This window comes from Balaenoptera borealis (assembly GCF_965194805.1).
Source record: "Balaenoptera borealis genome assembly, chromosome: 17".
Lineage (NCBI taxonomy): Eukaryota > Metazoa > Chordata > Mammalia > Artiodactyla > Balaenopteridae > Balaenoptera > Balaenoptera borealis.
The window spans coordinates 64958116-64980146 of NC_138876.1; the positions used below are offsets into that span (position 1 = coordinate 64958116).

A 22031-nucleotide genomic window follows, 5' to 3' on the forward strand; every position below is an offset into this window, starting at 1 on the left:
ACGTGTCCTCCCCATACTAAGGACCTGAAACAGATAGGCTAGGCCTGTTGAAGAGAGTGAATGCGACCAAGAGTAAAAGAAGGAACCCTAGATGATGTGGGTGCAGGAAGGCGCTTCCCTCGGCCTCGCTCTCCACGGCCCCGGAGACAAGGCCTCCCGCCCCAATACCGAAAGCGATGCTTTTTTGTCGCATTTCACGACTGGTAGTGCCTTTGCACCTCACACTGATGCTCCCCGCTCCCCTACAAGGCGCACCCCCGCTCCTCAGGGAGCGCCTGCCGGGGTTTGGGCGTCGGAGGCCTGTTTCTAAGTGGGCCGGCTTACCCGGGCAACACCCAGAGGGAGCTGTCCCGGTGCTGAAACCCGATCCGCACCGCCCGCCCGCCCGGCGGAGGCCTTTACCTTTTGAGAGCTGAAGGAATGCGTCCAGTGGTACAGAATGAGCTTAACCTCCGCGTCCGACTTGCCTTCCGCCATCAAGGGCGCTCCCCCTCTCTGCTCGTCCTGCCTCCGGGCCATTTCGGGGATGCGCGAGCGCGGGAGGGCCTCGCCTGTCCGCCCTTTACGTCTCCCAGCCACAGCGCCCTGCAAAGCGCCCTTAGCTTTGCCGGGATGCCACCCGGAGCCGGGAAAGATGAGTTCGCGCAGATGCACGAACAGACCGCTGGGAAGTGTAGTTTCGTGGGCGAGAAAGCTGCGGGGCGGGGGGAAAGTCTGCAAAGACCCGGGGGGCGTCTGCGCACAGGAGTCACCTGGGAGGTGCAACTGGACGTTTTTTAGGGAAAACAATCTCAAATATGAGTCCCTGATTATTTAAGATGAGTCATGGAAAATGTTGATTGCAAATTATTCATCGGTTTTGCAGATGGAGTAGAGGTTGCTCAGGCATAAAAGCCTCAATTTCCCAAGATACTTAGGGTTCCTCTTGGAGGGTCTGTGCCTTTGGTGGAAGGGAAGTTCCCGGTTTACAGACAAAACAACAGGGTAAAGATTTATGAGTTTTCATTAGGAGATGCTACTATGCGGTCATGTAATAACAACAACAATAATAACAATAAATCTCATAAACAATGGCGAATTAAAATAGCCTAGTTAAACACAGAAAATATTTTGCCCGTTTTTAAATTTTTTTTAACTTATTTTATTGAAATATAATAAAATATTTCTAATTATTAAAACAAGTATAGTTGATTTACAATGTTGTGTTAGTTTCAGGTGTACAGCAAAGTGATTCAGTTATACATATATATATGTATTCTTTTTCACATTCCTTTCCATTATGGTTTATTACAGGATACTGAATATAGTTCCCTGTGCTATACAGTAGGACCTTGCTGTTTATCCATTCTATATATAATAGTTTGCATCTGCTAATTAAACACAGAATTTTTAGAGCAGAACTACTTGGGTTCATTTCCTAGTTTTTCAATTTTCCCAATTTTTGAAGTAGAGATAATTCTATTTCCCCCCATAAGGTTTTTGTGAGAATTAAATAACTAAATACAATGTTAAACACTCAACACAGCCTAGCATGTTGTAGACACTCCATATTATGTACAAGTTCAGTTGCCTTATAAACATTCTCTTTATAATCATGGCCAAAATCATAATTTTATGCTAATCTAGTTGTTACTATTCACCTCTCAAAATTTAACATAATAGCAAATTAGCAACATTTCTCTTTCAGTAAATATGTATTAATATGACCATGAAAGGAATGCTTGTATAATTCATCCAGCAAATGTTTATTGAGTACCTACTGTGTTCCAAGCATTGTACTGGGCCCTGGTAATACAAAGTTGTATAAGACCTGATACCTGGCACCCAAGATATAAGTCTGGTGTCAGAAACAACAAAATAAACAGACAACCACAGTGGAGATGAGAACTATCAGTGTTAGAGTAAACACAGGTACTAAGAGAAAAGAGAGGTAGGCAACCAACTCAGGTCAAAAAAGGCCCCCTAGAAGAGACAAAAATCTCATGAGGTCCATCCTGCCCTTTACAATACTTTATTTGTTGCTCTCCCTAATTCTTGTATAATTTTTAAAGATTTCTATAGTATCTCTTTATACCCTTAAGTTAATTCAAATGCTACAGCAGAAGTGATCCTTACCAAATTTGTTTTTTATCAGTTCACTCTTCAGAATAGAAGAGGAAAAAGCAAAATTGTGACATCAATCAGAGTGGGGTTTAAATTCTAGCTCCACCCTTAACCTGACCTCTCCTGAGCCTTCACTTCATCATGTGCAACATATAGGCATATAAAAATATATGACTGACATGGGCATTCGGTGAGGGACTGCGTATAAAGCACTTAGCACATTGCCTGCAAAACAGCAGTTGATGAAAGTATATGTGGAAAAACCCCTCCGTGACCTTAACAGGACATCATATCACACTTGCTCCTCTCTCTTTAGGCCTCAAAATGTTTACAACTACTGTACAATCCTCCTCTCCCATTCCTCTTCACAAGAACTTCATTTTTAATTCTCTAACTTCAGATTCCAATGTGTACTATCCATTCCCTTTCCTTAATGTGCTCAATCACCTCAATATCTGAATAAACCCAATATTCTTGTTAGGTCCTCTGTCACTTGCAGCTGAAAGAGTCCTGACCATAAAGCCCAGGTCTATCAAACACTGAGCACTTTCTCCATCACATATTCCCAGCAGCCAAGCCATATAGGAATCAATGAATTGATTGATTACTGTATTGGTGTTTAATATGAAGTATTCATATATGTCCTTGGAAGTACAAATGCATACAGAGCTTCTGAAAGGAAAATTACCAATATGCATCAATAACCTTGAAAGTGGGCACAACTTCTATTAACTCCTCTCTTTGCAATTTAACTAAGGAAATACCTGCAGCAAATTCTGGTCCTAAATATCTATTTTCCCCTTCTTCAGTGGTGATAGAAATTCTAGCTAAGCACATGGTTGCTGAGAAGAAAAACTGCATTTCCCAGGTTCTGTTGTAGATAAATGTGGCATGTGACTATTTTCTAACAAATGGGATGTAATGGACATGCCAAAGGGCAAATTCTGGGAATCTTCCTAAAGGAGGCAGTAGGCCTTGTGCCTCTTCTTCATCCCATCCTCCATCCTGCTACCAGGAGGGTGGATGCTGAGTTGCATTATGACGAATGGGGCCACACCCCAGGGATGGCGAGCCCTGAGCTGTCCTTGGGACATTGGGAAGCAGAACCACCACATGAACCTCAGTCTGCAAACCTCCAAACTTCTACCTGAAAAAGAGATAAAGCATCTTGTTTAAGCCACTGTTATTTGGTGCTTTTCGGGTGCTATTATCTTAACCTATTCTCCCTAATACATCAACCTTGTAAAATATAGGTGGCTTTTATTTCCTTATGCTTCTATATTCTGTAATTTTTCTATAATGAATATGTGCTGCTTTTACCTCTTAAATATTTGAACATTAAAAGAATGTTATTAAATAGATGAGATAAGGAAACACGTTGGTGTTTTATTTTGTTTTGAAACCACGATAGGGGTAGAAATAGAACTGCTACATCTACTTCGATTGATCCATAATCTCTGTGATTTTCCACCCTCATAAAAGCCACTCTTATGTGATATAAAAGCCTTATTATCCATTCACATGTTTATTCAGAGCTTCTACTAAATTTTGTGTGTATTCTGTAGTGATGTGTCTTTGTACATCATCACATTAGATTGTGGGCTCCAGGACAACAGGAGCCAGATCCAGGTCAATTTATTTCTTCAGTATGCTTTTGTTGAGCTCTACCTGTCCCAGGAACAGTGCTAGATGCAGAACATAGGGAGTTAAAAGTCACAGTCACTGGGAACTCAAGTGTAGAGGGAGAAAAATGAGATTTCAACACAGTGTGGTAATTGCTTTGATATGTAAGAGATTATGATGGGATTATAGAGAAAGGCACCTAACATAGATAGGCTTCCCGGAGAGGTGATGATCTTTACCCTAACTGGTGCTGTACTAGAGCAATTACCAATCTATCCACTGCTGCCACTGGCTCATACTGTCTCAAGAGTGCTGATTGTTAAATTTGCAGAAATTTTGCAAGCTGGATATTCCACACAGCTATTATTAAAAATTAAATTGCATTTAAGAAATTATTTTTAAAATAAAGCTAGCAAATACTCAAAACATCACTTTCAAATTATTTTGCTATGTTTACCATTGTCTATACTCTTGAGCTTATTTATGTCTATTATATTTGTACGATGGAAATCATATATAGGGGTGGGTGCATCTCTTCCTATCTCCCTGTTCAGTGATATCATGTTAGCAGCTTAAAATTGGCTGTGACAGGAGTATTTACACTACGAAATTGACAAATGCTATCTACCATGTATTTTGGGTTTTTTCTGGAGAATTGGTTGTTAAATATTTACCAGCACACCATCGAATGTATGTATGTTATTTAGTATTCAAAAAATTGTCTTGACGATGATGACGATCAGGAGAACTGGGGGTAAATTCGTGATTAGGTTTGTATGTTAATCTCCTTTTGGTACCTTTTCCTGTCCCAACCAACTTCAGTTCTCCTTCCTTCTTCATTTCTCAGACCCCACTATCCTTATTTCCTTTTCAGTCTCTTCACTCTTTTTAGGAAGAAAAGAAATGTGCACACATCTATCTGCCCACTGTTAAACACTGAGCATTTTCTCTAGCACATCCTCCCAGCAGCAGAACCATGAACCAGTAAACACTGAATGAATCGATTATTGCATTAGTGTTTAATATTAATAATACCGTATAAGCAAAAGGCATAATGTAGAATTTTCACATCTAAACATCACTGACCACTTTCTTACGGTCTCATCTGATCCTCATGATAGCCTGTGAGGTAACTACCATCCATCATGACTGAGTGACTGGTCCAAAATCCTAGAGCTAGTAAGTGAAAGAGCTACATTCAAACATGACTTTCCTGACTACTAGTCAAGTATTAGTTTCTACAACACTGCTAGCTTTACACCAAAGAGACAAAGTTGTGGACTTTCAAGCTTTACACAGCCTGGGGTAGACTTTAGGGAAAATATAGCCACTTTCTTAAAAAGTAGTCCACATAGACAGATACTTCTATTGGAACACAAGCTACCATATCAAACTACTGCTTATATGTCTTTCTTGTGCATTAGACTCTGAGCCTCTTGAGGTCAAAGACCCCATATTATTCATTTTAGTATCCCGAAGAATCCAATATAGTGCTTGGCAAAGTGAGAGAGTGGCATGGACATATATACACTACCAGATGTAAAATAGATAGCTAGTGGGAAGCAGCCGCATAGCACAGGGAGATCAGCTCGGTGCTTTGTGACCACCTAGAGGGGTGGGATAGGGAGGGTGGGAGGGAGGGAGATGCAAGAGGGAGGAGATATGGGGACATATGTATATGTATAGCTGATTCACTTTGTTATAAAGCAGAAACTAACACACCATTGTAAAGCAATTATACTCCAATGAAGATGTTAAAAAAAAATAGTGCTTGGTACATAAAAGATGTTCCAAAACTGCTTATTAATTGAGAAAAACAGTAGATAAACACCACCACCAACAAGAGCAACAGCAAACAATGACAACAACAACAATAGTAATAATGAATTATAGCCTATTTAGCCCATTGCTCTAGAAATTCTATGTGTAAAGGTAATTTTATTTGACAAAATGTGATACTTACAAACCTGGACTGTGGATCAGGGCTCATTAAATTGACTGTTTTTTATGTTCATTTTTATTGAAATTCTTTATTCATTTAAGTGTTTTTGAGTGAATGAATTAAAATGGATTTGATTGATATTGTGAAATAACAGATCACATACGCTCTCTGAGCCTGAGTCAACTTACCTATAATTATGGTTAAAATCTACCAGATATGCTGGATACACAGATATAGCCAGTTTGGGAAAATTCTCCGAGCTAAACAATTATGATTTGTGCACTTTCCTTTATGTCTTATGCTTCTGTCAACTTTTAATTTATCATATAGAACTATTATAGCTGAATGATATATATATTCATAAGAGTTATCATTATATAAAGTCCTATTACTTATATTATCTATTTTGACAGGCATTTGGTAATTCATATTTTTTTATATTTTTTTAATGTATGTCAACTAAGCCAGAGATCTTGAAACCTTTTGACAAATTGAAATACTCTAGGTTTCTGTTTTTATAGAGTACTTTTATGAATGACCACCAGAGGTCTCTATTTTTTTAAGAATAATCAATCCCCTGCCATTTTTTTCCCTTGACAAATTAGAAAACAGAAATGGTGATATTCTCCAGAGAATATATTTAACTAATTAAGCTATCTAGTTCAAAACCAAATTTTCCAAAATTAAGGGAAAAAATCTTATACATATGTAAAAAAAAACAAAACAGAATATCTCCACTTCTCCTGATAACAGCAACATTAATACTAAGCACCCAGAAGCTATTTGGCCTGCTGTGCCTGACGCATGCCAGTTATCTGACCCATGTGAATTGCATAGGATTTGTAACTGGTATATACATAAGAAAAAAGGGGAGAGGTCCTTATTCAGAAATTTTTTTTGAGAATTTTTACCTCAAATGTGAACAATTCCTGTTATCTGATATTCTCAAGCATCTACAAAACTAATTATCTAATTGAATGAGATAAAAGATAGCTCCTCAAATATCAATACATTGATTTGGTTAAAATAATTGCGATGGTTTCAACTAGTTTACCAGAGCTCTAATCAGCTTGACTCCTATACTTATCACCGTGCTTCTCAAAGTGTGGTCCCCTGACAAGCAGATCAATATCACTGGGAACTTGTTAGAAATGCACATTCTACTCTGAAGGTGGAGCCCAGCAGTGGTGTTTTTAAAAGCCCTCCAGGTTTTTCTGACGCACGTTAAGTCTGAGAACTATCAATTTAGTGTATAACTGATGAACCATCTCAATTCTCAGTCCCTAGTTTGCCACATCTGTAAAATTGGTAGAGCAGAATAGTGCATGAAAGCCAAAGGCTGACTTATGGTATCTGGAAGAAAAGGTTAAATAATTTGGAAGCACTTCCACAAAATAGCCGGGTAAAACCCCACGGTGCCAAGCCACCAGTTAGAGTTTACAGGCGCAAGATGCCAAGACTCCTTCGCTTTCCCCTCAGAAAATGTAGATTACTCTCTGCGGGCTTCTAGGCAAAAGCCTCAATAACCTTAGAATAGCCCAGACTTGCTTTTGAAACTCCAAAATGCATCCCAGAGCAAAGAGTCATATTTAATACCAACTGCAACTTACTAATTCAGGAGGCTCTCATTGTGAGGTTACTGTAAACTTATAATAATTTTATTAATTTCCTAGTTTCTCGAAGAATCACTACTAATGTTGACGATGCACTAAACTATTTTTTAGTAGAGAATTCACTTTGAGCCGTATTTCTGGTGGAAAGGATTTGACATATCTGTCCACCCACTCTTACCCATCTCTACTGGTGTACATTTCAGAATGAATACATGGATGGTGGACATTTCAGAATAAATTCATGAATATGGACCAGTATACAGTTAAAACAAAGACGCATTTACACTACATGGTTGCTAATATTTTTTGAAGTGTTTACTGTGTACCAGGAACTATTTTGAAGACTTGATATGTGGATTCTGTTTTAACACTTGCAAAATCCCTTAAGGCAGGGAGAAATATCATCCCTGTCTTCTAGATGAGGATATTAAGGCACAGAGAGGTCAGGAAATTTCCCAAACTCCCACTAATAAGTAAGTGTCAAAACTGGGACTTAGCCCCACGCGTTCATTTCTGGACTTCAGGCTGTGTTCACTGGAGTACATCACTAAAAGAATACTTTGGTGATTACATTAATATTATGCAAATATCACTTATGGGGACAAAAGAAATTAAGGAGGAAAAAAAGGAGTCACTTCTCAGTATGTTCTACTGGTGTTTGAATAATAGCCCTAACATTTCTTTCATTAATGTTACAATAATGAAGAGATCTATTCATAAATGTTTGATGAAAGCCTCTAGGATATTTAGATGTGAAAAAAGTGTATTCCACAGAGGATACTTATTGCTTATGTCTGAAATTGCAGCTTTTGATTAGTTACGTTTCCTAAAGTTAATGTTTTCCTACTAATTTACAGTATGCTTAGGTACCAATCACCCTTTCATCATAACCACAGAATTGCCATTCTCTCGGTGGAGGATACCTTTTTCTTCCTGTTTCCCAATAAATGATCCAAGTAGTTTTCCAAGACACCTTCTTTTATCACTTTCTTTTTATGTTTAAAGGAATCTTTCCAGGGATTTAAGATCGTTTGGCATTTAGCCTGGTAATTCAAATTAGAATATTTAATAATACATTGGAATTTCTTTTTCCAATGTCCTTGCTTTTGTGTTCTTTTAATCACTAAATAATAAGCAAAGAAGTTAATTTATGCCTGCATTGTCCCTGGCCACATGAGAAAAATGGCATTAAAACTCAGAGACATAAGCTTTAAAGAAAGAAAATGCTAATGTTGCAAGGATTGTTCTAAGTCAGATTTCGCTTTGTGAATGTATAAATAGGACAAGATAAGGTTCTGGGCAGCAGCGGATACCAGGCACCAAACAGTCATCTCTGTTCCTTTGGCACCAACTTCAACACTCTGGCATGATTTTTTTCTTGACCACCCAACGTCACCAGGGATGTCGAGAGAACAAACATGAGAGCTAGTGCTATAAAAACTACTTCATTTATCTTGTTGGTCTTAATAAAATCCTAAAGAAGCATAAGATAATAGTGACAATAAAACACAGTGCTGAAGTTTATATTCAGATACGAAAGTCCAAAGCAACATTTCCTTTCATTTTTTATGTGCTGTATTTTCCGAATGAAAGCAATATTGTGATCCATGGAGAAAAGAGTCATTTAAATCCTAAGCATGTAACTGAAAGCGTGGAATCGAATCTGTGCCTGTTAAAGCTACATGAGGGAGACAGGTGACACGTGGCCACAGTGAATATGTTTCCAGTGACCCCCTGTGTGACATTGGGAACTGGTTAGAGAGACCAAGTGAACCACAGAGATCCAGAGAGAAGGAGCTGGGCTTTACAAGAAATTATATCCTTTTAGAGCAGGGAAGTTTAGCAGAAAAAGGAAAACTGGTCAAATTCAGGTGATGCTTTGGTTTTCGAAACATGGAAAAAAATCAGGTACACATATATTAGCTTAAACTGATTTCAGCCTAAAAGACTACTGCTGTATGCAAGTTATGAAAATGTAAAAGCCCAATTTGGCCAATTCCACGTGGCAAAAGAATGTAAAGATGGTAAAACCACAACCACCCAGAGACATGGCCATAAATTATATGAATTCAAACGTGTCTGAAAAGGGACACAGGAAAATGAAGCACTCGGAATCACAGAAATGGTGAGAGCCCGGGGGGCTGGTCTGCAAAGGGAGACTTGAGGAGGTCTGAAGGGAGGGATTCGCCACTTCCTCCGAGACCTCCCAGAGCAAAGGTGCTGATTCTGTACGATGAAGGGGCTGAAATCCTATGGGCCCGCTTTAAATAACTGATGACCACAGAGAGCCCTCTTTTTCACCTTCCTCCTTATGCATGTGCCCTGATGGCTGTGGCAGCTGCAGATAACAGCAAGTTCTCAGGCAGACATGCAGGGAAGTTCTGGGCTCAGCTCTGCAGAGCCCTGAGCCAGCTGTCAGGAAAGCCGATTTAGAATGGACCCCCATGTGGCCAGAAGGGTGCCTTCGCTCTGCGGTGGGGTTTGTGCCCTCCTCCTTTGCGTGCTAAGTCACAGCTCCAAAATGAAGCCTCTCCGTCAGCATCAACTTTTGCGCAGGTTTCCTCCAAACCCCTGAGCCAGCCTCCCATAGCCGGCAGGCGTTGGGTGCCGCAAATGTGATCCTGTCTGTCGTTTCGTCCTCAGCAGAAGAGCGACATGACCATATTTATTGCTGTTGCTATTCTGGGGGCTGGGTGACGTTTTTCTCCCCTTGTGGTTGAGCACTGCCCGTTCATCTTTCACCACTCCCTCCAAGTCTGCAAGGCTAAAACCAGTGATACAAATAGATTCTATCAGGAGGAAAGTTAAAACGAGAAGTTCTGAAGTATTCCCAAGTCTATTCGCTTATGGCTTGAAAAGCTATAAGTTCTGTGGTCCTGTATTTTAAATGTGTACCGTTAGCACCCCACTATTATCATAAACTGCTATTGGTGGTATCTCTGCTAAGGAAAGAAAACATGGACGGGCGGGGGGCAGGGCTGCGGTAACAATCTGGCTGATAAACACGGCTTGGAAATTTGGCAAATGTTGAGTTTTCCACTGTTGAGTGTTGGGAGTGTCCAAATGTTACCAGAACACTTGAAGCTTTTCGCTTGCCTCATACTCTTCCTTACTAAGACACTCCTCTTTTGTGACGCGAAAGGGACTAAATGACAGGCCACAGAAACTCCTATTAAGGATACAATGGTTCAGGGCACAGGTGACACGGCTCCTAGAAAGTAACTGTATACAGACCTTCTAAATGAAGAACTTAGATACATAAATAACTAATTACCACATGCGTTACACGGTGCACCAAATGAGAGGGATTCTGACTTTACCACGGACCCCTGTTCTTTACCGAGTGGTCAGATCTTCGCCGTAGCTTGTAATCACTCCACGTTCGCGCTCACCTGGCTGATCGTCTGCGCTCGGCAGCAGTTGTGTCTCTAGCTTTGCAAAAGTGACTCTTCAGATTCCATGAGCCCTGCTGCAATTCCACTCTGTAACATACAAGGCAGCAGAACATTCTAGAGGAGGCAGTGGGTTGCAGAGGTGGGTGCATGGGCTCCGGAGCCCGCTGCCGGGGTTTGTCCTGGCTAGCCAGCTGTGGGACCTCTTTAAGCCTCCCTTTCCTCTGCAAAATTAGGACGATAACAGGAGGCTTGTTGTCATCTCCGAGCAGGGACGTTTAACCTCCCTCCAGCATGTTTCTTTTGCCTCAACTGTAGTTGGTCTTCAGACTGTTCACTCTCAAAATCACTATAGGCCATTGTGCTGCAGATTCAGAGGTTTCTGGCTGTCTGCCTGGGAAATACCTTTCCAGTATCCAGGGGGATATTTAAAGTGCACTCTCAGCTGGCAGCTCGGCTGATTTTCACCTGAAATGTCCGTAAACTATAGGAGTATTTCAGTAAAGGGCCTTACAACAAGGCCTAGTTCTTCCTGTTAAGAAAGTGATATATATAAATACATATCACAACGATGGCTTTTTTGCCCTGGTATGGTTTTGGTCTTTCTTCCCTCTTTTCGGTTGCCTATTTCTGTACCATCACACCTCAGATGTGTAAACATGGAACTGTTTTATTTCTCTAGGACCAAAATTAACAGCTCTAGAGACTCATTTCCACTGATAGTGGAAACACTCTTAATTTTGTCCCTTTCAGGGTAACTCAGCCATTCTAATACAATACAGATGTCTTTGGGGGAAATATTCAGTCACTCTTCTCTTTCCCTCTGGTGGTGGTAGGGAGGGTGGGGAATGGATCTAATTTTCTGGTGGTTTACAATTCACCTGACCTCAAGAGAGGGGGTTTGAAAGCAATCCCCTTGTCCTCAATAGTCTCCCCTGAGATGTCTTGCCCAGCTGGATCTTCGAGACTTGACCCCTGGCCTTGCTGCATGTGCTGAAGTTTTCATAGCTGGCCAGTCCTTCCAGCATCAGGCATGGGCAACATGTGGCCATCCAGCCCTCCCCCGCAATGCTGACTCTGTCTTTGCTCTGACTGATCCTCTGAAATTCAACCACACCTTCCAATCAGTCCCTGCCTTTGTAACACCCATCCAAAGCCTTACCTCTCACCACACCAAGGAAACCCACGAGCAGTCCACCTGGTCAAAACCCTCATCCATATCAAGTCAGGAGAACTCATCTCTGGCTTCCTCCGTATTTCAACCCCCAAGCCCCAAAGCTAAGAGAGACCTAGGAGGCCTGTTGTAGCTAATGTTCCCCAGGAAACCGCCTTTGAGATTTGCCTATAAAAGGTTTATTGGCAAATGTTCTCCAGAACAACACTTGTAAGGGAATGAGGGAAGCTGGGTGAGCGGAGAGAGAAGTTACTACTGCCATGCAGTTGCAAAGAAGCTGATAGTACTGGGAGCTCTGGAACTGGGAGGGCATTTCAGAGTTGTTCCAATAGAGGCAAGGGGTCTAGACCTTTCTACCCCACACAGTGGGCCAGTCATTGGAGATATGCTGCCTTAGGGAGTTCATTTGACCTTGGGCTAGGAGGCCTTCTTTGGCTAAGGGCAATGCTTGGAGATGGACTCAGCTGCAAGGCATCGGCTGCCAGGACTCACAGTAGCCGGGGAACGAGTACCTGACCCGGGAGGGGTATCTGGGCAGCACATCAATGTCCACTGCACGGCCATCTCAGGCCGCCTGCCCAAATATCCACTCCATCCCCTCTGTCCTAACGTGGCTGTCCTGTGTTGCTTCCAACTGTTTGAGGAGGTGTTGTCACCCTTCTCCCCAGATGTCCAGGAGGGAAGAAGAATATGCAATCCTTCTGCCCTCAGATTCTCTGTGTATCTGGGAACATGTCTGGGAATTTTCATTCCCACTCATCCTCTCCCAGATCCCTCCAAACTGCTCTGATGTCATAGCCTACATCCTCTCTAATCCATGTTCCACCCTAAAAACCCTGTGTTCAAGTCTCCAATTGATGGCTTTGGGGAACCCCACAAATCATTTCTTTTTCTTAGCAAAGCCTGAATCTTACAGATATTTGGCTTGGCATCTTGTAGACCTTTTCTTACATAAAATTTGTTTTCAAGCTGAAAGTTTCAAGTTTAGTCCTTTGTACCTTGCCCACCCCTCTCCCTGAAGTAATGGATATTATTGATGGATGGAAGACTAGTGACACCTTGAAACAGTAAAACTTAACTTTAGTTGACATTTCATATATATTAACCTGATCAACTTACAATGATAGACATGATATTCTACCTTATCAGAAAATGCACACTTCTTTTCCTGGCTGCTCTTCGTGTTTGGTAAATTATACAAACTGTTGAGAGCTCTCAGTTTTACAGAGCCCCCACTCACACTTCTTTGAGAGCTGCTCTTTATGTGCCTGAGATCAGGGCTCAGGTCTCCCAGGGCTCTTAATATTTTCTTCCCACACCCCACAGGTTTGTGCACCTGACTTGGGAGGCTAGTGCTATAAGCCTTTTTCAGCCAATTGACCAGAAACGTCTGGGAGGCAGAGACATCTCAGTCGCCTCTTTCTAATCTTGTCTGTCCTGAGTACCATAGCAGGAACCACAGGGACTTGTGACCACACCCAAGTTGGTCTCTCCTTTCACTCAAATATTAATGATCCCTCTTGACCCTACCAAACATTGGATTCCAGTGATCCCTTTTTAGAATGTTAGAAGGAACAATTTATCCTGTCTCCATGGCTCTACGTGAGAAGGAATAGTGCCCTTTTTTCTCCTCTAGGAAGTCTCTGGGAATAATCTGCTCTCATATTTAGAACTATTTTCCAAACGAAAGTCCACACACTTATGGGAGTTCAGCTATGTATTCTAAGGGGTCTGGTAATTTTCTCTAATTTTTAATCTCTGTGGACTGTCACTTGATTTTGGTGGTTAATCTTGTGTGTATGTTCAAGCAGACTTTGCCATTGAGTCTTTCTACTTTAATTGCTTCTGACTAATGAGAAGAGAGACAGATCTAATATGTAAATGATGTATATCCACCAAGCAATAGCCAAATGGTATACCAGCACTCTATACAAAGAAAGACTTCCTAAGAAATCCTATAGAGGGGTCCTCAGTGTCATCCAGCAGGATGCATTTGCTGAATCAGGAGAAGCTGTGCCTCCGTGGGCAGCGCCATAACTTTTTTAAATGCAAGCAGCAATTTTATTTCACCAAAACATCATGTCACATTAAATTCAGGTTGTTAATTTCAAAATTACCAGTTTTCAATTTATGTTGGTTTTATGTTGTAAATAAATTATAAGCATACAGAGGTATACCTTATCTGATGGTTTATATATTTAAGTGCATATATACAAAGAATGTATATTTAGATATATATAAAAGTATTGAACCCACCATGGGCAAGAGGTCTGGATAAATTTTTGTTTTTCTTCAAAAGCTATCCGTGCATTTTTCAAGTTTGAAAAACACTATCCTGTAGCAGAGGGGGTCACATCTTGTTTCAGGGTGTGTATCAGAATCAATAAGGAGGGGCTGGTATTTAACACCCTTTTTATATTTTCTTTCCAATATTATACTTCTTCCTCGTTTCATTTCTCTGCCCTACCCCCAGCTATGGGGGAAGTGCCTAGACAGTCATCATTTCTTATGAGCTCTTAGAATAAGATGACAACCATATCCTGCTGCCTGCCTCCCTCCCCACCATCATCTCTTACCAAGATCCTCTCCCTTGCTCAATGAATCCAAACACACTGTCCTGTTTTCAGTTACTTCTATGTGCCAGGCTGTTTCTAGCTCAGAGTTGTTTCCTCTTCTCCAGCTGATCTCCTCCTTACTTTCCAGCCATCTCCTACTCATCCTTCAGAGCTTAGCTTACCTGTCACTTTATTGTAAATAATCCTAAAGTTCACATGGAACCACAAAAGACCCCGAATTGCCAAAGCAATCTTCAGAAAAAAGAACAGAGCTTGAGGTTACACACTCCCTGACTTCAGACTATACTACAAAGCTACAATAATCAAAACAGCATGGTACTGGCACAAAAACAGACACATAGGTCAATGCAACAGAATAGAGAGCCCAGAAATAAACCCACACACAATCACGGATACATTCTCCTGCTGTGTATTCGACTCTAAGCCCCTCCTATCTCAATACTGCTCTAAACCCCCAGGAGTGATGGACAAGAAAACCAGCTAATCCAGGTGCCTCTAATCAGAAGCAGGGGGCAGGCCAGTGTGTCTGGCTGCCATAGTGCCCAGCTAGTCCAGGGTCATGTAAAATTTGCCAGCAGGATCAAGGCTACAATTCTAAACTACTGAAAACCTCAGGAGCTGGGGCTAGGGGTACTCTGCTGTGTGGTAACCCTAAACTCAGGCCCTATGCCCTGTCACTTATCCAAGATGGGTGAAAGAGATAGACCTCTCAAGGCCAGTGATCTCTGAAGACAGCACAACTCCCTGAGTTCACACTCCAGAGACACTGAGGAAGGAATGGAGACTTCACAAGTCCACCAACTGATTTGGTCTAGAGTTATCAGGTTTCTGTTAAGTTCTGGATTTCAAGGTCACCTCATTAATAGCTTCTTTTATTGCATAAGTATTCACTATCTATTGTACACTTATCCTTAGCAAGCATGCTCTTACATAGCACTTTTGAATTTTGACTTTTAAATGATGAGGAGGATATAGTTTATAATTATTAAAGACTTTGAGAGGGAATTCATGCGAGAAAGATAAAGTAATATTAGGATCACTAGTATCAGGCAACTTTGAAATTATTTTATCAGTTTATGGAATCTAAATTAGCCCACATGAGGCTACATAACCCTACAGTAATGTTTCCCTGAAGAGTCAGTGTATTTATTAAAATAATAGATTCCTGAGCCCCAACTCAAATCCACTGAATCAGAATTCACCATGGGAGAAACCTGGGCATGCATATATTTAACAAGTGCCCCCTGGTGATTGTCATCAGGGGATTTTTGGAAATCGCCCTACAGAAATGATTCTTCATCAGAAATACATTAGGGGGACTTCCCTGGTGGTGCAGTGGTTAAGAATCTGCCTGCCAATGCAGGGGGCACAGGTTCGATCCCCAGTGGAGGAAGGTCCCACATGCCGCGGAGCAACTAAGCCCGTGTGCCACAACTGCTGAGCCTGCACTCTAGAGCCTGTGAGCCACAGCTGCTGAGCCCGTGTGCCACAACTACTGAAGCCCGCGCACCTAGAGCCCGTGCTCCACAACAAGAGAGGCCACCGCGATGAGAAGCCCACGCACGGCAACAAGGAGTGGCCCTCGCTCGCCACAACTAGAGAAAGCCCACACACAGCAATGAAGACCCAGTGCAGCCGAAAAGAAAAAGAAAAAGAAAAAAGAAATACATTAGGATCTCTGGGGAACGTATGTGATGGGGCCTCTCTCAGAGATTTTGCCAGGGGAGGGTTAAACCTGGACAAGCATCTTTTGAAAATGCTCGAAAAGGGATTCCTACCTGCACTCTGATGAAGTATTTGTAATAAAGGAATATTTAGTATGGATCTGAGGTGTGGAAACGAGGCATAATTTAGCCTAGGCTGTAACATTCAGGAAGGAAATGGTGGTGCATACTTCTTTCTAGAAGTAGCAAAACGTTGAGACCAGCAAACATGGTGGGACTGACAACAGTATACAGCTGGCAGTTTCTAAATGTCCACTCTGTCACAGTCAGGTAGAGAGGCTATGAATTATTCAATCAGTTGGTGAGTTAGAAATCACTCAGGCCATCTAGATCACCCAGACTGTCTTTTTCCAACTGGGAGACTATGTTTTAGGGGGTCCTTAAGTTTATCAGGTCCACTCACTGCTGTACATAAGTTACTGCATCATATGCCAACAGACAGTTATGTTCAATCACATATAAAGGATTGATTTTTAAGATAATAATATGCAAAGATGCTGAAGATTGACATTTCAATTTAATTATTAATAGGTAGTACAATTTCAAGGTGCAAAATAAAAACAAATCAAAATGTTCTTTACTGAGCATTGCCATTCCCACCCCCTTTATTTTTCTTTTTCTTTGTATCTTTACAGGGTTTTTTTTTTTTCCCCACCTCTCCTCCCCAGCAGGTTTTTACATAGATTCAAGTACAGAAAAAATCATCATGTTACATACACTATTCCATACCTTGCTTTTTTCCACCTAATAGATCTTGGGGATTTTTCCACATCAGTACACGGAGAACTTCCTCATTCTTTTTTAAAGACCATGAAATCTGATTTTCAATTCAATTTTATCAAGTTCTAAAGCAGACTTTCACCTCTCTTTGACCATGGCTCACCTGTAAATGTAAGTGTGTGAGTGTGTATGTTTATATTTGAAAGATCACGGGGTGTGTGTCAGTTCAGGGCCTCCAACAAGCAGACGTCAGGACAGAATTAGACATACGAGAGATTTACTGGGGTGAACACATGTGAGGCATAAAGGCCAAAGGAAGTAGGAGTAGGTGGGCAGAGCCTTTGGGTCACAATGCAGGTCTGAAACCTGTGAAAGGAAGGAGGGAAGGAAGGAGGCTTGGGTAGAGGAAACACAGACTGCAGAATAGCTCTAAGAAAGTTCCAGCCAGGTCAATGGGGAGCACAGAAAATACGAGCCTGTCAGAGGAGGCCTGTGTTGAGAAGGCATGGTCCAGCTCTAGCAATCCCACTGTGCTCAGCTATTGGCTGGAGACAGTCTAGGTAGAGTCCTGGGTTTTCGGTGCCCCTTCCATGGAGGCCATTGACATGTAGCACAAAACTCTTTACACATTCCCATAGGTTCATCCACATGCATCTACTCTGGACCTCCACGTCTTCCATCTTCCAGTCCTTTCCCTTCCAGGCCTCTGACCAGATGGCCAGGCTGTTGGCCATTGCCCAGAAATCTACATATTTTCCCACCTCAGGCCACTTTTCCTTTCACATAAAATAGATGACCAGGTTCACCACTCACAGCTCTGCCCCTTGGAAAGATTTTCCCTCTCTACATACTTTCAAGACCACTCCTGAGCGTGTCTGTAATGCAGCCTCCATTCATTTTCAGCTTCATCCGCATAATAGCCTGTCCATCGATAAACCAAGTGCAGGCTTTTCTTCCTCTTTAGCTGGTTGAATGGAACCCCAATCTTCCCATAGGTAAGAGCTGGGGAAGGGGTGCTAGTGAAATTCTAGGGGACATGGGGCTCTGGGCCACCTGTTCTTGCAGCTTACTTGTGTCCTCTGGTTCTGCTCGGCTTGACCCTGGATATACCATGTTCATCTTACAATAGACTGCTTCTGGGTCTGCACAACTTTGTTTTGGCAGGGTCTACAGGACCCAGCTCATAATAGGAAATTCTAAAGTAACAGTCATTTGGGGTCCCATGGTCAAGCAGTCGGGTTTTTTTGCCAAAGTCAAGGAACTGATTCTCAGAAGCTCTATATTCTCTTCTGCAGACGCTATGGCCTTGCTTCAGATCTCCACAGACCTGCACTGTGATTCTTCCACTGGGGCTTGCCACAATCTTCCTATCGTATCTTTTCTCACCACTGACACCAAACGCCAGCACCAAAGGATCTGCCTGATCGTATGGCCCAAGAGGCAGGGCTGCTTGCCTGGGCCTCCTGCAAAACTCTTTCCTGCTCTGAGCCCTCTCAAAGCTGGCAGCCTTCCATCCATGTCGCTCAGCATATAGGCTGGAGCAGTTTCTAAGTGTGGTGTTGCCTCCAGAATCCAAGAGGCCTACCGGGTCCTCTGCTCTTTGTTGTTGTTGTTGTTGTATATCAGAGGCCACGAGATGCAGCGATTTGCCTTTTACTTTGGGGGGGATGTCCCAGGGCAGAGTATGGCCTTGACTGCAAACACCACCACAGATCTGAAGTCGCCGCAGCTGGAGGCTATGCGCCAAGTACCCTCCTCGCCGCCGCAGGTTCTCTTGGAGGGAGATCTCAGCAGTGCACCCCTGAAGCCACCCCATGGGGTGTTCCTCCTTCTCAGTAAGCTTGAAAAAGCGCTTGCTATGTGAAAGTAGTAAGTGAGATGCAAGTGATAACGAACATTCTAGAGTGTGTTTAAGGAAAGAAAGAGGAATTTAAGCTGTATTCGGAATGCAGTCAGTATCTGAAGAATCCACCAGGGCTCTAATAGTGTGTGTGCCGAGGTGATATGTGGATGGGGACTGCAGCACTTGGCAAGGATACAACAGTCCCCAATGTCTGTCGCTCAGTTAGAGGGAAGCCTTTCCTATTATTGGCCATTGTTTCAAATCCCATTCCAGAGCTCTTGGTACCATTCATTCCCCAGTTATAATTTGCGTTTCTTTACTGCCTAATAATGGATTTGTTTTTTTCTCTCCTTCAGCTATCAGTCACTTGGCAACTACTTACTCCTTAGTTGTGCTTTCAGCAATATTGTGCACCTCCCTTCTTGGTTTAAAAAAACATTTTTTATTGAGGTATAGTTGATTTACAATGTTGTGTTAGATTCTGGTGTACAGCAAAGTGATTCAGTTATACATATATATGTATACTTTTTCATATTCTTTTTAATTATATGTTATTTCAAGATATTAAATATATTTTCCTGTGCTTTGCAGTAGGACCTTGTTGTTTATCTATTTTATATATAGTAGTATGTATATGTTAATCCAATCTCCTAACTTACCCCTCCCCCCCTTTCCCCTTAGAGAAGTTTGTTTCTATGTCTGTGTTTCTGTTTTGTAAATAAGTCCATTTGCATCATATTTTAGATTCCACATATAAGTGATATATGATATTTGTCTTTCTCTGTCTGACTTACTTCACTCAGTATGATAATCCGTCAGTCCATCCATGTTGCTGCAAATGGCATTATCTCATTCTTTTTTTATGGCTGAGTAATATTCCATTGTATATATGTACCACATCTTCCTTATCCATTCACCTGTCGATGGACATTTAGGTTGCTTCCATGTCTTGGCTATTGTAAATAGTGCTGCTATGAACATTGGGGTGCATGTATCTTTCTGAATTTTAGTTTTGTCTGGATATATGTCCAGGGTATATGTCCAGTAGTGGGATTGCTGGGTCATATGGTAGTTCTATTTTTAGTCTTTTAAGGAACCTCCATACTGTTCTCCATAGTGGCTATACCAATTTACATTCCCACCAACAGTGTAGGAGGGTTCCTTTTTCTCTACACCCTCTCCAGCATTTTTATCGTTTGTGGACTTTTTAATGACGGCCATTCTAACAGTGTGAGGTGATACCTCATTGTGTTTTTGATTTGCATTTCTCTAATAATTAGCTATGTGGAGCATCTTTTCATGTGTCTATCGGCCATCTGTATGCCCTCTTTAAAGAAACGTCTATTTAGAGCTTCTGCCCATATTTTGACTGGGCTGTTTGGGTTTTTGTTATTGAGTTATATGAACAATTTGTATATTTTGGAAACTAAGCCCTTGTTGGTCGCATCGTTTGCAAAGACTTTCTCCCAGTTCATAGGTTGTCTTTTCACTTTGTTTATAGTTTCCTTTGCTGTGCAAAGCTTTTAAGTTTGATTAGGTCCCATCTGTTTATTTTTGCTTTTATTTCTATTGCTGTCTTAGGAAACTGACCTAAGAAAACATTGCTACAACTTATGTCAGAGAATCTTTTGCCTATGTTCTCTTCTAGAAGTTTTATGGTGTCCTTGTCTTATATTCAAGTCTTTAAGCCATTTTGAGTTTATATTGTGTATGGTGTGAGGGAGTGTTCTAACTTCATTGATTTACATGTAGCTGTCCAGTTTTCCCAGTACCACTTGCCGAAGAGACTGTCTTTTCTCCATTGTATATTCTTGCTTCCTTTGTCAAAGATTAATTGACCTTAGGTGTATGGGTTTATTTCTGGGCTCTCTATTCTGGTCCATTGATCCATATGTCTGTTTTTTGTGCCAATACCATGCTGTTTTGACTACTGTAGCTTTGTGGTATTATTTTCTGATGTCTCAGAGTGTAATGTCTCCAGCTTTGTTCTTTTTCCTTGGGACTGCTTTGGCAATTCTTGGGCAATTTGGCTGGGTCTTTTGTGATTCCATATAAATTTTAGGATCATTTGTTCTAGTTCTGTGAGAAACGTCATGGGTAATTTGATTGGGATCACATTAAATCTGTAGATTGCTTTGGGTAGTAAGGCCATTTTAACAATATTAATTCTTCCAATCCAAGAGCATGCGATATCCTTCCATTTCTTTAAATCATCTTCAGTTTCCTTTATCAATGTTTTCTAGTTCTCAGCATATATGTCTTTCACCTCCTTGTTCAGGTTTATTCCTAAGTATTTTATTTTTTTGATGCAATTCTAAAAGAGTTTTTTTTTTTTTTTTTTTTTTTTTACTTTCTGATATTTCACTGTTAGTGTAAAGAAATGCAACCAATTTCTGTATGTTTATCTTGTATGCTGCTACCTTGCTGAATTCATTTATTACTTCTAGTAGTTTTTGTGTGGAGTCTTTACGGTTTTCTATGTATAGTGTCATGTATTCTGCATATGACAATTTTACTCCTTCCCAATTCAGGTACATTTAATTTCTTTTTATCATCTGATTGCTGTCGCTAGGACTTTTAATACTATGTCGAATAGAGGTGGTGAGAGTGGGCATCCTTGTCTTGTCCCAGATTTTAGTGGGAAGGTTTTCAACTTTTCACCATTGAGTATTATGTTGGCTGTGGGTTTGTTATAAACAGCTTTTATTACGTTGAGATATGTTCCCTCTATACCCACTTTGGAAAGAGTCTTTATCATGAATGGATGTTGATGTACTGCCCTTCTCTATTCAACCTCTTTAGGAAATGGTTATCCCATCAATTTTCCCAACTTTTACCACCTTAATAGCAACACTCCCAAGTATGTTTTTATAGTCCCTTGCCCCCACCCCCAATTTGTGTTATTTCAAATTCTGAGTTGCCTTTCATCCCTATTTTCAGAATAAAGCATTATGATTTTCACTGTTGCATGAGAGAGATGAACTCATCCTCTTTTCTCCTTCAATTCCAGGGACCGCTTTTCCTTCCTTCTGTACAGTGTCTCTTAAGAAGACCATCCCTTTAGAGATATCTGGAAGGATGCCCTTTCTACATTATCCACAAAGCTAAACAGTACGCCCATGATTCCTGAGAATCGTTTCAACTATAGCAGCCCACAAAACTACTCTATCCTCTGAATCCTTATCACACTTGGTGCTTGTTTGCTTATAGTTGTCTCCCTTGCACTTTTACTATTTTTCATTTTTATTTCCTGCCTCTTTAGTTATGTTTTATACCCTTAACAGCAAGGTCTGAGCTACTTCTCTGTCTCCAAACCTAACC

The 22031-nt window shown here is 41.3% G+C and overlaps 1 protein-coding gene across 3 annotated transcripts in view; it reads right to left on the minus strand.

The window, feature by feature from the left end:
- Positions 1 to 21733, minus strand: part of GDAP1 (ganglioside induced differentiation associated protein 1) — a 40054-nt gene extending 18321 nt beyond the window's left edge. Inside the window, exon 1 of one of the 3 annotated variants that reach the window (XM_082363557.1) lies at positions 403 to 21733. In XM_082363557.1, coding sequence (XP_082219683.1) covers positions 403 to 519 — 117 coding nt within the window. In that variant the 5' untranslated portion in view covers positions 520 to 21733. The remainder of the gene's footprint in view (positions 1 to 402) is intronic. The other 2 variants (XM_082363560.1, XM_082363558.1) reach the window with 2 other exon arrangements.
- Between the last annotated feature and the right edge of the window lie 298 nt (positions 21734 to 22031).